This window comes from Barbatula barbatula (assembly GCF_947034865.1).
Source record: "Barbatula barbatula genome assembly, chromosome: 2".
NCBI lineage: Eukaryota > Metazoa > Chordata > Actinopteri > Cypriniformes > Nemacheilidae > Barbatula > Barbatula barbatula.
Window position 1 is genome coordinate 25,743,313 of NC_136767.1, and position 15,190 is coordinate 25,758,502.

Below are 15,190 nucleotides of genomic sequence, written 5' to 3' on the forward strand. Positions count from 1 at the left end.
ACGCTCGTGTTTGGTCTCATTATTGAACATTAAACAGGAAGGAAGGAGGCGGGAACCGACGAACGTTTTAATAAAATAAAATAAACAATAAACACGGACGTAAAAGAAGATAACTACAACTTAACATGTTCGGGCCTGGTCCTCTCTTGTCATACACTCATGTCGCTCCTCTCTTATGCTTCCGGAGCGGTGCACGCACAGCTGACACTCATTATCACTCACGCGACCGATTCCTTGCGCTTATCCCTCACGGCTCTCGTCCCGCCCTGCTCGCCACACTGTCCTTGGTGTGTTTTATTCTCTCTTTTGTCACGCTGGACAAATGACAATAAACAACTTGACTATGAAAATCTCTCTCATAGATTAGTGTGTTAACTTCACAGACCTCTCCAATTCAATGTCATCATGAGGATGAGTGGTGGTGTTTGTCTTTGGGTGGTGGGTTTGGGGGCTGATTGATGCTTTTGTTCTAAGAAGTTGTGTGAATTTTCTGGGGTGTGATACATTCTGATTCTGCTTGTTATCCAATCTGTTAAAACAGGCCTTTATTGTATACTCTGCTTCACTGCTTCCTCTCATTACATTACTTATGTTGGATTGTTTTGTAGTATTAAATAGTACAAATGAATGCTCCAAATGCTATGGCTTTATGAACTGTAAAATAACAATGAAACTGAAGTTGTCTAACACTGAAATTAGTTGTTTGCACTGAACACATATACTCCTTTGTATGTCTAATCATTACCTTATTAAAAAATTTGTAGAGAAACAGTTTAACATTCTAAACATCAAAACTTTATGTATTTCATGTTTAACAAATTAGAAAACTAAACGTAAAATGTTCCCCAAATATCAATTAATATTTTTTAAAAGAATAAATAATTAAGTTTAATAAATAAGTTTATAAATATGTGTATAACACAGACCTTTCTGAGCAGATGGGAGTTCATAAATATGGTTCATGTTACACATGTAACTATTATAGTATCATTCTATGCTATTTTTGATAAATACACCATGTGGGAAAATGTATTTAACAATTGTAATATACTTTTGCTTGCAATTAAAAGTTTTTTCCATACTGGCTGTGTTCACCACAATATGTTGAAATTATATTTAGCATTTTAAACAAATTTTATGTAATAATTGGTTTTATCATTTTTAGCTAATACGTTTAGCTTTGATGAAACTGTATTTATATATCACATTTTAATACAGGAAAGCAGCCCAAAATTACGGACCCAAGGATGATAACACAGCGAAATAAATAGCATAAACAACATAAAAATAAGACTTTAAACGCTGTGTAACAAATATTCGTTGATGACGTTGTCAAAATACAAAAGTGCGCATGCGTGTTATAACATAATCGCGCTACAGGTAGGCACGTAAAACAGTGACCGATCTTGTGGCAGGCACGTAAAACAGTGACTGGTCGCGAGGCAGGAGTGACGGGTAACGTGTCAGCTGCCAACTGACACGCAAAGAGTTTACCCCCTCTCTTACTGTTTAAAACAAGTGCTTGTGATAGCTCGTGTACACAGACAGGGGTGACAGACCTGAAACATATGTCAGAACGCATTAAGAAACATGAACGGGCAAGAGTGCATATGGACAACTCTGTGAAGCTAGCCATGCTAGGCCGAATTCTGTGCAAAATGAACTGTACACTGCGCATGTTGTCAGTTCTCAGAGACCGCATTCTGGAAGAGGTGAAACAGTCGTACTATATTGCCATTCAGGCAGACGAGACAACCGACATCTGCACTCATTGTCAGCTTGTGCTTGTGCTACGGTACATAGATGGCCACAACAACATTCAACAACGTTTTTTTGAGTTTATCGCGCTTCCAAATGCGACCGCTGATACGATTGCCACTGCATTATTGGAAAGGCTGAGCACCATCCTTCCTGCGGGACAAGAGAGAAAATGAATTGCCCAGGCCTATGATGGTGCCGCAGTGATGAGGGGTGCTACAGGTGGAGTGCAGCGTATAGTGCAAGACGTCTACGGGAGTGCATACTACGTTCACTGTTATGCGCATCAGTTGAACCTCATTATGCAGCAGGCAACATCCCAAAGATCGGGCAGTTTTTTTCAGACATTGGGGGTTTTCTACATTTTTTTCCAAGTCATTCAAACGAACGGCATTGCTGGATGAAGTGGTGGCACACAGACTTCCAGGTGCTTCAACAACGCGATGGAACTTCCACAGTCGTGCTGTTAACACAGTTTACGAGCACAAAGATGAACTGGTTAAGTGCTTCCAAACCATTCGAGACAGAGGAGACTTTGATGCCATATCGAAGAGAGAGGCCGGGGGTTGTATGAGAATGTTGGAAGATGAGGTTTTCTGTTTCATCCTGGCGTTATTCCACAAAATCATGCCACATGTAGACATGCTGTTTAACCATCTGCAGAAGAGGAACATAGACTCTGTCTTCATCGCAGGGATCACCCAGAGGTTCACTCACAGCATACAGGTGATCAGGTAGGCTATGATTTTGCATATTGGCTAAAAACATGCTTATGCAGCCTAAACAATAAAAACATAAATCCACATGGCTTAGCACAACAGAACCTATCATAAATATTACAATTTTGCCACCATGTTAGACTAGTGAATTTATTTGTGATGAATCTAGATAACATTGACTAGGCCCAACACAACAATAGCACATATTTTAATACAGATTTATTAAAATTATGTTTATATCTCCAGCAAGTTGGTTTCTGATACAGTAATTTCAGGGTGGACAGTGACTTGTGAAACTTATTTTGGATCAGGGACTCCGTTCCTTCTCTAGTTGAGGATGAGGAGTATAGGGGACCCGTACAGGAACCACCCCCGAAGAGACGGAGGGCAATGGGAGAAGAAACGCAACAGCATCTGGCAATAGAGGTAAGCAGTAACAGAAATTCTGTTTCTGTATTCTATAGCCTATATGTATTTGTGTTTGTTTGCACATTTTTGTATTCTGAATTGTCAAATCTATCTACTTTTTTTTCACATTTGTGATTTTATTAATTAGTGCTATATGGTGTGTATGTGTGTGTGAGTGAGTGAGTGAGCGAGAGAGAGAGTGATAGAGACCGCCAATAAAGCGAGTGAGTGAGTGATAGAGACCGCCAATAGAGCGAGCGAGTGAGTGATAGAGACCGCCAATAGAGCGAGCGAGCGAGCGAGTGAGTGAGAGCTAGTGTCTGTATTGTAATTAATAAAACTTACTTGCTCATAACAAAATTGTAACTGCTATGAATATGCTGATTTTATTGTATTGTTGAACTGAGAAATGTGAAAACTTAATGTTTTCTGTGCTTACTCTTCTACAATTATGTCTAATTTCATAGGTGTGTGATACCATTATGAGCCATGCCAAGGAGAGGTTTTCTTTCACCAATCATCTCATCAGTGACACTCTGTTGCAAGGAGACTTGTTCCCACAACACAGCAGAAAGTTCCCAGATTCAGCACTAGGAACCACGGTGGAAGCCTATCCCATGTTGGACAAAGCCAGACTTAAAACAGAACTGTCCCTTATCTATGAAAATGAGGACTTCCAGGGTTGCAGTGGTGCACTGGCTCTCTTTCAGGTTGTAATGGAAAATAACCTTCAAGACACATTCACTGAAACTGTAAGTCTTCTCAAGATCCTCATCACCACACCAATGACAACAGCAGAATCAGAGAGGTGCTTCTCTACTTTAAAGAGGATCAAAACGTTCCTTAGGAACACTATGGCACAAGATCGCCTCAACGCTCTGGCTATGCTCTCTATAGAGAAGAAACTCACACGGGACATTCCAGATTTCAACACAAGGGTCATTGAGAGATTTGCCACTCAGAAAGATAGACGAGCAAAGTTCCTGTACAAATAAGAGTTCTCCATCCCCTTCACTCACTCACCCCCCCCGCATTCACTCAATCTACCTCTCTCTCTCTCACACACACACACACACACCCCCCCCGCATTCACTCCATCTACCTCTCTCTCTCACACACACACACACACCCCCCCCGCATTCACTCCATCTACCTCTCTCTCTCACACACACACACCCCCCCCGCATTCACTCCATCTACCTCTCTCTCTCACACACACACACACACACCCCCCGCATTCACTCCATCTACCTCTCTCTCTCACACACACACACACACACCCCCCGCATTCACTCCATCTACCTCTCTCTCTCACACACACACACACACCCCCCGCATTCACTCCATCTACCTCTCTCTCTCACACACACACACACACACCCCCCGCATTCACTCCATCTACCTCTCTCTCTCACACACACACACACACCCCTCCCGCATTCACTCCATCTACCTCTCTCTCTCACACACACACACACACACCCCCCGCATTCACTCCATCTACCTCTCTCTCTCACACACACACACACACCCCCCCCGCATTCACTCCATCTACCTCTCTCTCTCTCACACACACACACACACCCCCCCGCATTCACTCCATCTACCTCTCTCTCTCTCACACACACACACACACACACCCCCCCCCGCATTCACTCCATCTACCTCTCTCTCTCACACACACACACACACCCCCCCCGCATTCACTCCATCTACCTCTCTCTCTCACACACACACACACACACCCCCCGCATTCACTCCATCTACCTCTCTCTCTCACACACACACACACACCCCCCCCGCATTCACTCCATCTACCTCTCTCTCTCACACACACACACACACACACCCCCCGCATTCACTCCATCTACCTCTCTCTCTCACACACACACACACACCCCCCCCGCATTCACTCCATCTACCTCTCTCTCTCACACACACACCCCCCCCGCATTCACTCCATCTACCTCTCTCTCTCACACACACACACACACCCTCCCGCATTCACTCCATCTACCTCTCTCTCTCTCACACACACACACACCCTCCCGCATTCACTCCATCTACCTCTCTCTCTCACACACACACACACACCCTCCCGCATTCACTCCATCTACCTCTCTCTCTCACACACACACACACACACACCCTCCCGCATTCACTCTATCTACCTCTCTCATACACAAATCTGTCACAGACACCATATCTTAGTCTCTCTCTACTCTTTACTCTCTCTTTTTCTCTCTCTCTCTCACACACACACACACACACACACACACACTCACCCTCCATCTATCTCTCCAACTCACTCACTTTGAAAGACACACACACACGCTGTCATTCTCTTACTCACTCAGTCTCTCTCTCACTCACCACACCACATTTCACACACATTTGCCATTAAAATATTGATCTTAATAGTAATGTAACTATGCTTGCTTTGTTTTTTTTTGTTCACTTTTTCCTATCTGGACACTGAGCGATGTAACTTGTTCATTATCATTACCTGTGAGACTTGATTTCTACATGGCAGTTAAATTAATATTGTCTTTTTAGACCATTGGTATTGACTGGTTTGAGTTCTTTTATTGGTATAGGCCAGGGACATGGACTAAAATGCACCAGAATGCAGGAAATCACATCTATGAAATTAAAAAATTTCTGGGGGAGGATCCCCCCAGATGCCCACACACACACACAAACAGCCCCACCTAAAATATTTTTCACCAGCCGCCACTGGTGGATTAGTTTGTAGTGTGTAGGAGGAAATTAAGCCAACAAAAATGTAGACGTACGTGTAGAACTTGCTTCCCGAACTGGCAAAATATAAAAAAATATGATATTGTTATTAATACATTGAATGATTATATAATTTCATATACTCTCATACATTTATACGCTGTCACACATAAATATCAAGACTAAGAAACGTTCACACACTTGTCTCTGATTTTTTTGGGCTTCGTTGGTTCTTGTCAATACTAGTGTTAACATATGGAAACATTTAGTGGTTTGCCCTTTAGTGCTCAAGTCACAGTTTTGGCCATCTTATCTTTTAATTTGACATTATTTGAAGATGAAAATACCTTTGCAGTAGTGTAATGCTATGGAGGAAGGAGAAAGTACATTAATAAAAAAAATTCATTGTTATGGGTCCTGTATAGGAGGTTTCAATAATTCTCATTATTCTAAATGGTGATTCTCATACTGTAATACAGTACGTAATATAAATAAAATAAGCATAAATTAAAGCCAGTACAACAAATTCTACAACATGGTACTTGTCAAATTAAGTATTACAAGAAAAAAATAAGCCTTATTTCCCCAATACAACACTGAGACATTGGGTAAATGTATGTGCTTACTTATGAAATAATGTCACAATGTAAAAATGTATTAAACATCAGCTCTCTTTGAGCGAAATATTGTCTTATTTCTGGTGGAGAGAAAGATGACCACAACCTGTCCTTTTTCTGAGTTTCACCCAATTTAACTTTAAAAACTGTCCTAGTTACAAGACCGCTGCAATCTGGTATGTTGTTGCACACATTTGATACTCTGCTTCCATTCCAATAACTTAACTTCTTTTTGTTTTAACAAGTCAGTCTGTAAATGTACTGAAATGTGCACCGCATATAAATTAATTAGGCTTTAAAATTAAAACATAAAATCGAAATGTAAAACATAAAAGAGAACTTTGGGTTTCTAGGCAGGATCGTGCACAGTGTCGCTGTTTAGACGGAGATAGAGCCCTCCCTGAAGTTGGTTTTCCCAATCAGAACGTTTAACAGAATGGCTTTTCCCTCTCTACTTTCCTTCTGTGCCTTTTTAATGATGTCATCAAGTTGTGACTCATCCTGTCGCCCAACCAGGTAACCCTTGCCCCCATAGCCATCAGCTACGATGTGATAATCTGCAAGCAGAAAACAAGAAAAAAACGAATTCATACTTTTGTATCCAAATACAGTATAGAAGAAAGTCAAATGTCAGTGCTGCTGTATTCCTTGAGTGTACAACTGCTGGACACTATGCAATCCTATAATGTCACAGGTGCTACGGAAGACTCAACAATAAATTACTAAATAAGAAAAATGGTAAATAACTGTGACCCAGACTTCTCTTTTAAAGCGATTTTACACGTAGTTGAACTGTACGGTACAACAACATTCAAGTAAATAATTTCCCTGGTTAGTAATATGACATCACAGGTCAAAGAACATACATGCAACAATATCCTTTTTCTGAAAAACATCTTGATCCACATATTTTTTTGAAGACTCGGGAGGTGTACTGTAAACTTCAAACTCGTGCTAAATCCTACATTTATGACAACATTTTGAAAATATTATTAGAGTAAACCATCTCACCTGTGAAGGCGAGACCACAGGCTACATTGCTCCCGAGCAAAGGCACTTGTTCTCTGGAGATCTGACTCCAGCAGGCATCATTTCCGACCAGAGCGATCACTGGTGTCTGACATGACGTGAAAAAACAGCTCATTTACAATCGTTCTGGCTTATATACTGCATTTATGCATTATGCACTTACAATATAAGTCTATGGGGACAATCACATAACATGCTTCATCTGCTGTTGATCGCATATGGAAAGGGTTAAAAATGTTATGATTTTTTAATTCATTTGTAAATAAATCAAATGTAATCCAAAACCCTATTACGCCCTGTCCTGTCTTTTAAATAGATATGTAAACTATTTATATGTGAGGTTTGGCCGTGTTTTCCCCACCTTGTGGCGTGTAAAGGTATCAAATTCAGCTACACTGTATCCAAGGGAACCATCACCGTAAATGATCCAAACCTGTAACACACACATCGCACCACGTGGGAAAAGCTGTTTCAATAACTGGGGCAAATGTCACTACAGTCAGGTCAGCTAGGTCCTCTGGTCAAACAGAGATCAATATCAAAGCATTCAATACAATTTAACTTCTTTACAGTCTTACCTCAGAGTCAGGTCGACAGAGCTTGGCCCCCAGAGCAAAACCTCCTCCAACACCCAGAGTCCCAAAAGCTCCTGGAGTGAATAGCAGAAAACAGAATCATCAATTCCTTCAAAACGGTGCTTTAGATGTTCACAAACAGGTCAAAAAATATCGATAGTCCTGCTAATCTGGGTCTAGCCAGCGCAGCGGGCCGCGCCGCCTCATGATATAAGCAGCACTGCCGACAAAATCTCCCCCGGCGGCCACTATGATGCTGTCCTCATTCAAAAGCTCATCCACCCGGTGCAGAACATTCAGAGGATTCAGATGCATCTCTGTCTTCTCATCTGCTTTGGCTCTGAGATAAACAAATAGGCAGCGAGATGAAACTAAAGGGAGTTATAGGTCATAGGTTTACACATTCAGTCTCCTGAGACAAAGCTGACATGCAAGCGAGAATAGAAAAGGTGGGGAAAGTTCACCTGTTAGTTTTCTCTTTGACGTAATCTCCTTCTTTCAGACTTTGAGGCCATTCCTCTGGGCATCTGTGTCCCTTGAGGGCTTTAGAGAGACGCAGGAGGAAAGAGCCAGCATCGCCTGAAACATTTGGAAAATAAATTGTCAGTGTAGAACCCCTTTTTTAGTAGTGTATATGTACTGTATGTATACACAGGTTATAACTTAAGTTATACAAATAGGATGTAGCTGTAATCCGCTGAGCGGCTAAACTGGGAGTGCTGTATTTGTGACGCATCAAAAAGGACATCATACATACAAAAAACAGAAAGCTTTCCAATACTCCAATTATTACTCCACAAACATGTTGCAAAAATAAATTGCTGGTCAACAAAGAGTACACTTACTCCCCATTCACCCCCTCCTGACCCACAACAGGTGAGCAGGTGCCCGATAACCACTTCCTACATATCTCACGACCCCTCCCAAATCATGTGACGCATTTACCATTTCATGTCCACTACAGATGGATTTTGATTCTAGTTTATTTAGTGCAGAGCTTTTTAAACTTCAAAAGGTCCCAAAAGATATACATATTTTATATACATATAATATACACAATAAAGTACAGTCTCTTTACAAAACATTGATCACAAGATTGTAAGTGTGTAATGTAAATGATGTGCCCAAATGATAAAATACTGTAGTAGAGTATACTATAATATTTACTATAGTAAACTGTAGTAAAATGTCAAGATACTCCGGTATAGGGTGTTCAATTAAGTATAGGCCTATTACAGTTAATGAATTAAAACTAGTTAGATACTATAGTTAATACTATAGTACAGAGAATTTTATTTTCATTAATGTATTATACATTATGTATTCAGGAAAGAAATTAAACTGCACTTCTTCACCTTGAATGGCCACTGTTGGTTTCCAGAACATGTCCGAGTTCTTCAATAGCTGACTTCTGTCTCTGTTAACTGCAATGATTTTACTCTGTCGGTTCAGCACCCTTCCATAACCCAATCTGAAGTCACACACTGTGCCTACAAACCAAAACAAATCATGTATTGACATCTAGAAAAAGAATAGCTTAGTTTTCTAAGCATTCCGAACAGTATAAAACCATAGAAAATAAAAAGACACTAGATGGCGCTGTTACTCACCTGCCAGCAGCACAAGATCAGCATCTTTCAAGGCATCTCTCCTGTTCTGTCTGATGTGCAGTAGACTGTTCTTTCCCAGCATGCCCCGGGACATCCCACCCAGGAAGCAAGGAATGCCTAAAGACTCTAGGGCCTTTCTGTAAGACACACATCCAAAAAGAGAGTTCAAACTTCAACCATGAGTTACATGTCCGGGTGCTATAAATCAATAATTGTTGCCGTTTTTGGCTCATGCTTACACAACTAAAGCATTATTCTATATGATCAATTTATTCAATACATACAGTAACTGTGTTGGTTGCATATGGAGCATAAAAACCCTTTGGACCTAAAGCAGTGGTTCTCGAACTGGGGGCCCCAAGATTGATCCAGGGGGACACGGAATTTGTATCATACTTTTCACGCAATCAAACACTAGAAAAATAACCAAAATTATTTATGTTTCAGCATTGTATAACTGAATATGTTTTTGGTTTCTTAAAATTCTAGTTTAGGATTATGCGACTTTATTTTGGGGAGGGTCGAAAATGCACTGTACAACAAGGAAAACGTTTGAGAACTACGGACCTAAAGGGATAGTTCACACCAAGATTTAAACTCTTTTTTTGTAAGAAAAATAAATATTTGTTCTGCAGAATACAAAAGAAGATATTTGTTGGTAGCCAAACAACACCGCCCCATTGACTTGGCCCCAAAATGATTTCTCAACATATTTTCTTTTCCACATAAAAATGAACCAGAAGTTTTGAACCACATGAGAATATAATTTTTTGAGAGAATTTTTTTTGAGTGTTATTTTATACTTCTAATGCCCTTTATTGCAAAGAAAAATAAATAGTAAGCAGGTCTAAAGTAGCAGAACGGGTTTTTTCACGATATGATTTAAAAAAATGTAAAGGTGTCAACCAGTATATGTCAATATTAAATGTTTAATGTTTACTGTTTAATGAAGGAGGGGTGTCTTTAAATATCTAGACTGGCACCACAAAGACAATAGGTTGAATATCCAGAAGGGGATTGATGAACTACTCCATGAACGAGTATGACACAAACTGGGTAAAGACAGAATGGCTAAATGACCTGACATCATCTGCAGGTGTAGGCGGCAAGGTTGCTTGGCTGCCCAACAGTATGACGGGTTTCTTGGCTCGGCTCACCAGTTCCACACATCTTTGAATCTGGAAATGAATGAAACAACTTGAATACCGAGTCATGTAAATAAGATCTAATCTGCCGTGTCTGAAGTAAAAGTCACAGCTTTCTAGATCATTTCATTCTGCCCTGTTATGGTTCATGTTAAAGATGATGAGAATCAAATGAGATCTAATGTGACGCAACCATAAAAGCAATTAATAATACATCTCAAATGGCCATTAAACGATTGACAGGTCTCACCTCATCCTCTGTGGCCTGCGGGATGTGAACGGGAAGTGGGGAGGGATCACGGTTTTCCCAAGCTCCAGCAAATAAGTTAGATAAGTGATTTTTAAGATACCTGGCGGATAACAAACAAAAACACTTTCAACGTAAAAGTGATTGCCTTTCCTTTAATAATGAAATAAAGCGTAAGAAAATTGGAGGAAATAAAAAGTGAGAAATGTTTTACCGTGCAGTGATTTTGCCCATAAGACCTTTGGGAGTGTTTTTAGGGGCAAACTCTTTTTCCACCACATGGAAAGGGTACAGCGTGTCTATGGGAAGCTCGATAAACACTGGGCCTGTGAAATTGTTATACACATCAAACTGTACTTATGCACACAGAGTCAGGTCATGTACTCTCTAAAAAGTGTGATTCACTATATCTTAACTTGTCTGAAAAGTGACATGTTTCAATCACTCACAAAAATGATAAATGATTAAATGAAAAAATGGTCATTCGCAGCATTACCTGGTGTGCCAGACTGTGCCACGGCCAATGCTTTTCTCACAGTAGGAACGATTTCTCTCACTGTTCTCACTAAAGCACAGAACTTACAGAGGGGTTTAAAGAGAGACATCTGGTCAATATCCTGCAGGGCTCCTCTACCCTAAAAAACACAAAAATCGAATGTCAAGAGGAAGAGTGGTGGGTTATTCTTGTACAAATTGTAGATTTTCATATTTATAACAGATCACAAAACCATCACATATGACACACACTTAAAATATTACTGTTCGCTGTATTAACATAAACAATTAATGTCTTAAGCTAGGATCTCTTCTACGTTACACACACGACTCAACAGAATGTTCATATCAAATGTATTTTACAGTAAGATATACTATGTCTGCAACTTTTCAGCACCAATGAGAATTTATGGGATCAGATTGACAAAACATTCTTAGGAGGACAATACTCACATATTTATATCCACATCCTAATTTTATTTAAAAAAAGGAGTTTTATGTTCTTGCCATAAAGATCATCAGAAGTTAGAATAGCTTCACAGATGGGTCGAAATAAATTGATAAAGTGATTTTGTGTCCATAGAAAGCACATTAAATGCAAGTAAAATGTCTTTTTACTTACAACGTAAAGTTTCTTGGACAATAAAGTCACAATTTGGTTGAAATACTGTTACATTGTCATTCAGCGTAACACAATATGTACAAATTCAGAATTTTACTTATTAAAATATATAAAATAATTAGGGGAGCATTTACATTTTATTGTGCTTTAAATATGTAAAAAAGATTATTGACCATTGGCCGAATTTTTTTTTTTACAAATCATTAGCATTTAGTGTGAAAGTAACTATTCTCTTTTTATATGTGATAAATAGATTTTTGTGATAAATAGACTTATTTATTTTATGCTTAAACCCTTTTTCGTCAAAAATAAAAATTATTTTAGCAGTGCGGAATTTCATTTGAATATAATGATGATGATATAATGACATTCTTGTTCAGAGCAAGTCGAAACATTGAATGTCACAAGTATTCCGACAAATATAAAGTAACGACTTTATAATACAAGAATAAGTGTTCACAACATCATAATGCTAGCTAGCAGTTTACTTTTAATAGCTTATTGTTTGGCATCATACGTCTTCCAGAAGGAAATATTATGCGCAAACAATGGTGTCAGAGACTCCTCTATATTAAATTATGAGCGAAAGAATCCCTCCACAATAATTGATCATTAATGTCACTCAACACTTCGTGTTAATATATACATGAGAATGCGACGTGCTTGTTACACTGAAAGGTTTGATAGATAAGTATACTGTAAGCTCTTGACCGGGCAAGTAGAAACAAAGCATGTCATTTTATTCTTAAGAAAAAATGAAGCAAACATTGAAGTTTCTTCTTTAGCTCCGTTCCTTAAGCTTCATCCCTGTACACCTGTTCTTCTGTTCATACTGAAATGAGATCATTTGCTTTGTTATTTTCTTTCTAGTGCGTTTCTTCTCTTCAACATGCTTCGTAAGATCCCGGGTAGAGCGGTTCAATAATAATATAAAAGTAATTGCTGACTTATTTGCTCTCTGTGTGTACACTTGTACTGGGCGGGAGGAACCAGGAGAGTTAAGATAAGCCTTGAGGTGAGGTGATGAATACACATCCAGTTTACTGTGTCAGAGATACATGGAGATAAAACCCTGTAATTTCATCACTACCACAATCTCATGAGTGCAGAGAAAGCATGTTAAGCATTCTTATACACACAGTTGTTGACAGACTCAATATTAAACTCACAACTTGCGCATGAAATGTTATATTCAAGTTTTAGAATTAAATTCATAAAATGATTTCTACTTTCAGAGCCTCACTGTTGCGGTCAGGGGGTTACCTCTGTGACGGACAGTTACCTGATATAATCTCACACCAATAGCGATATGAGGAACAGATAAGGCAGAGGTGTTCCAGCACGCCAGGCTGAGCAGAGAGTATGTAAAGTGAACCTTGAAGTAACTTTCTGACCTGCAGTAGAGTAGCAGCTGCACCACCGATAAGAAGCAGAGGAGATTCGGCCATCTGAGCGTTCTTCACCGCAGTGACAGTGTTGGTCAGTCCAGGTCCGGCCGTGACTGCAGCCACACCCACTGTGCCTACAGGGGCAAAACACTAGATTATCACCATCTAACATCCTCATGCAACACGAAGGACCCTCTTGCTTTCTTAGATTTGTTCTTACCGGAAAGTCTCGCCACGGCATCGGCTGCAAACACAGCCGTGGCCTCGTGCCGCGTGTCGACGATGCGGATGCCCAGTTTCTCACAGGCCACCAGGATGGGCGAGATGTGTCCTCCCACCAACGTAAAGACGAATTTGACCCCGTGAGCCCGCAGGACCTCCGCCACGCTCTCTCCTCCATGCCGGGGACTCTTACTTTCTGTCTGGGTGTCACAGACGTTGACAGTTAGAATAACATTCCCTGGTGTATAATGCAACAATCTTTGTCACTGCGAGGGGAGGAGAATACGCCTCAAGAGAATAGAATAATAGACACATTGTCGGATTGTGGGAGTGGTGTTTCCCTGTCCTGATTTATGGATATCTGCCAAAACAGGTGTTCTGCACGAACGTGTTTACATGCAATGTTGCAGTAAAAACTTGCAGTGTTGGCAATACAACAAGAATGCTTAAGTGTCAAATAGGCGCATGAGATCAAAGACAGCAAGGCTTGTGATGCAGTGAGCTGCGCGTGCACACCTGTCTGCCATCCCCTGGGATCCAACCCGGGAATTTTTAGGTTTACCGGGAATGTCTTGGCTTCTCTCATGATAGATCCGACTATATGCTTGCAGATCTTATAGATCCAAACTCCAGTTTGGCTAGTTCTCTCTTCGTCAGGAAATGACTAAATCAGAAAATATGAATACTGTGAACGAACCACCAGGTAGATACAGAGATGAAGGGAAGAACAGCAGGCAGGAGATGATGTGATGTTGAATAAAATGAAAATGATTTATTTAATAATCTCAGTTGTGTTCAGTCTCTGACTGCACAAAGATTCAATAGGTATTATTATATGAACCTAATGTATGTATGTTTCTACTCAGACCTGTCACTCACCTGAGCCAGAAGAGGAACCTCACACCATGGAAGCACATTCAGTTCCTAGCATTGTAGAGTCTGTCTGTCATCAGGGGCCTGAAGTGATCCTGGACAGTATGGCTTTGACGGAGGAGGAACGGAAGGCCATTCAGGAGGCAACAATCGGTCAGCGCGACAATCCAAAATGGCTTTTATTTAGGAGAGGGAGGCTGACTGCCAGCAACTTTGGAGACGTCCTAATGTCAAGTGATGCGACTGGTTCACTTCTTGACAAGGTGTTGGGAAAGCATCAAGCCCTGGAGGGTAATCCAGCTGTACAGTGGGGTATTGAGAACGAGCGTAATGCCATCCAGACATTCACCACTTCAACTCAGAAGCAAGTCCAGGAGTCCGGCTTGTGGCTTTCTCCGTCAGGAGTGTTGGGAGCGTCTCCAGATGGTCTGGTGGGGTCATCTGAAATATTGGAGGTCAAGTGTCCCTACAATCCAAGAGACATGACAATAAATGATTCAGTGAAAATGAAGGGCTTCTGTCTCAGTAAGAAAGGAGATACTAACAGCTTGCGCAAAGACCATCACTACTGGCACCAAGTACAGGGGCAGCTACACCTCACTGAAAGACAAACCTGCTACTTCGTTGTGTGGACCACAAAAGACCACGTCATTATACCCGTAGCCCGAGATGACGCTTGGATGTCAAACCTGCAGGTCCTGGAAAACTTCTTTAAAACCAAGATGCTTCCAAAGATGATGTGA

General features: G+C 40.5%; 1 protein-coding gene across 1 annotated transcript; it reads right to left on the reverse strand.

Moving 5' to 3' along the window:
- Window positions 1-6,619: 6,619 nt before the first annotated feature.
- On the reverse strand, window positions 6,620-14,160 carry LOC306902873 (2-hydroxyacyl-CoA lyase 2-like; the record flags this gene model as incomplete). Its single annotated transcript, XM_079471751.1, has 15 exons — window positions 6,620-6,798; window positions 7,253-7,358; window positions 7,632-7,703; window positions 7,849-7,919; window positions 8,016-8,185; window positions 8,310-8,424; window positions 9,201-9,335; window positions 9,456-9,592; window positions 10,536-10,633; window positions 10,851-10,950; window positions 11,062-11,173; window positions 11,344-11,482; window positions 13,359-13,486; window positions 13,573-13,774; window positions 14,137-14,160. 15 exons carry the CDS (start codon window positions 14,158-14,160, stop codon window positions 6,620-6,622), a joined length of 1,788 nt encoding a protein of 595 aa, XP_079327877.1.
- Between the last annotated feature and the right edge of the window lie 1,030 nt (window positions 14,161-15,190).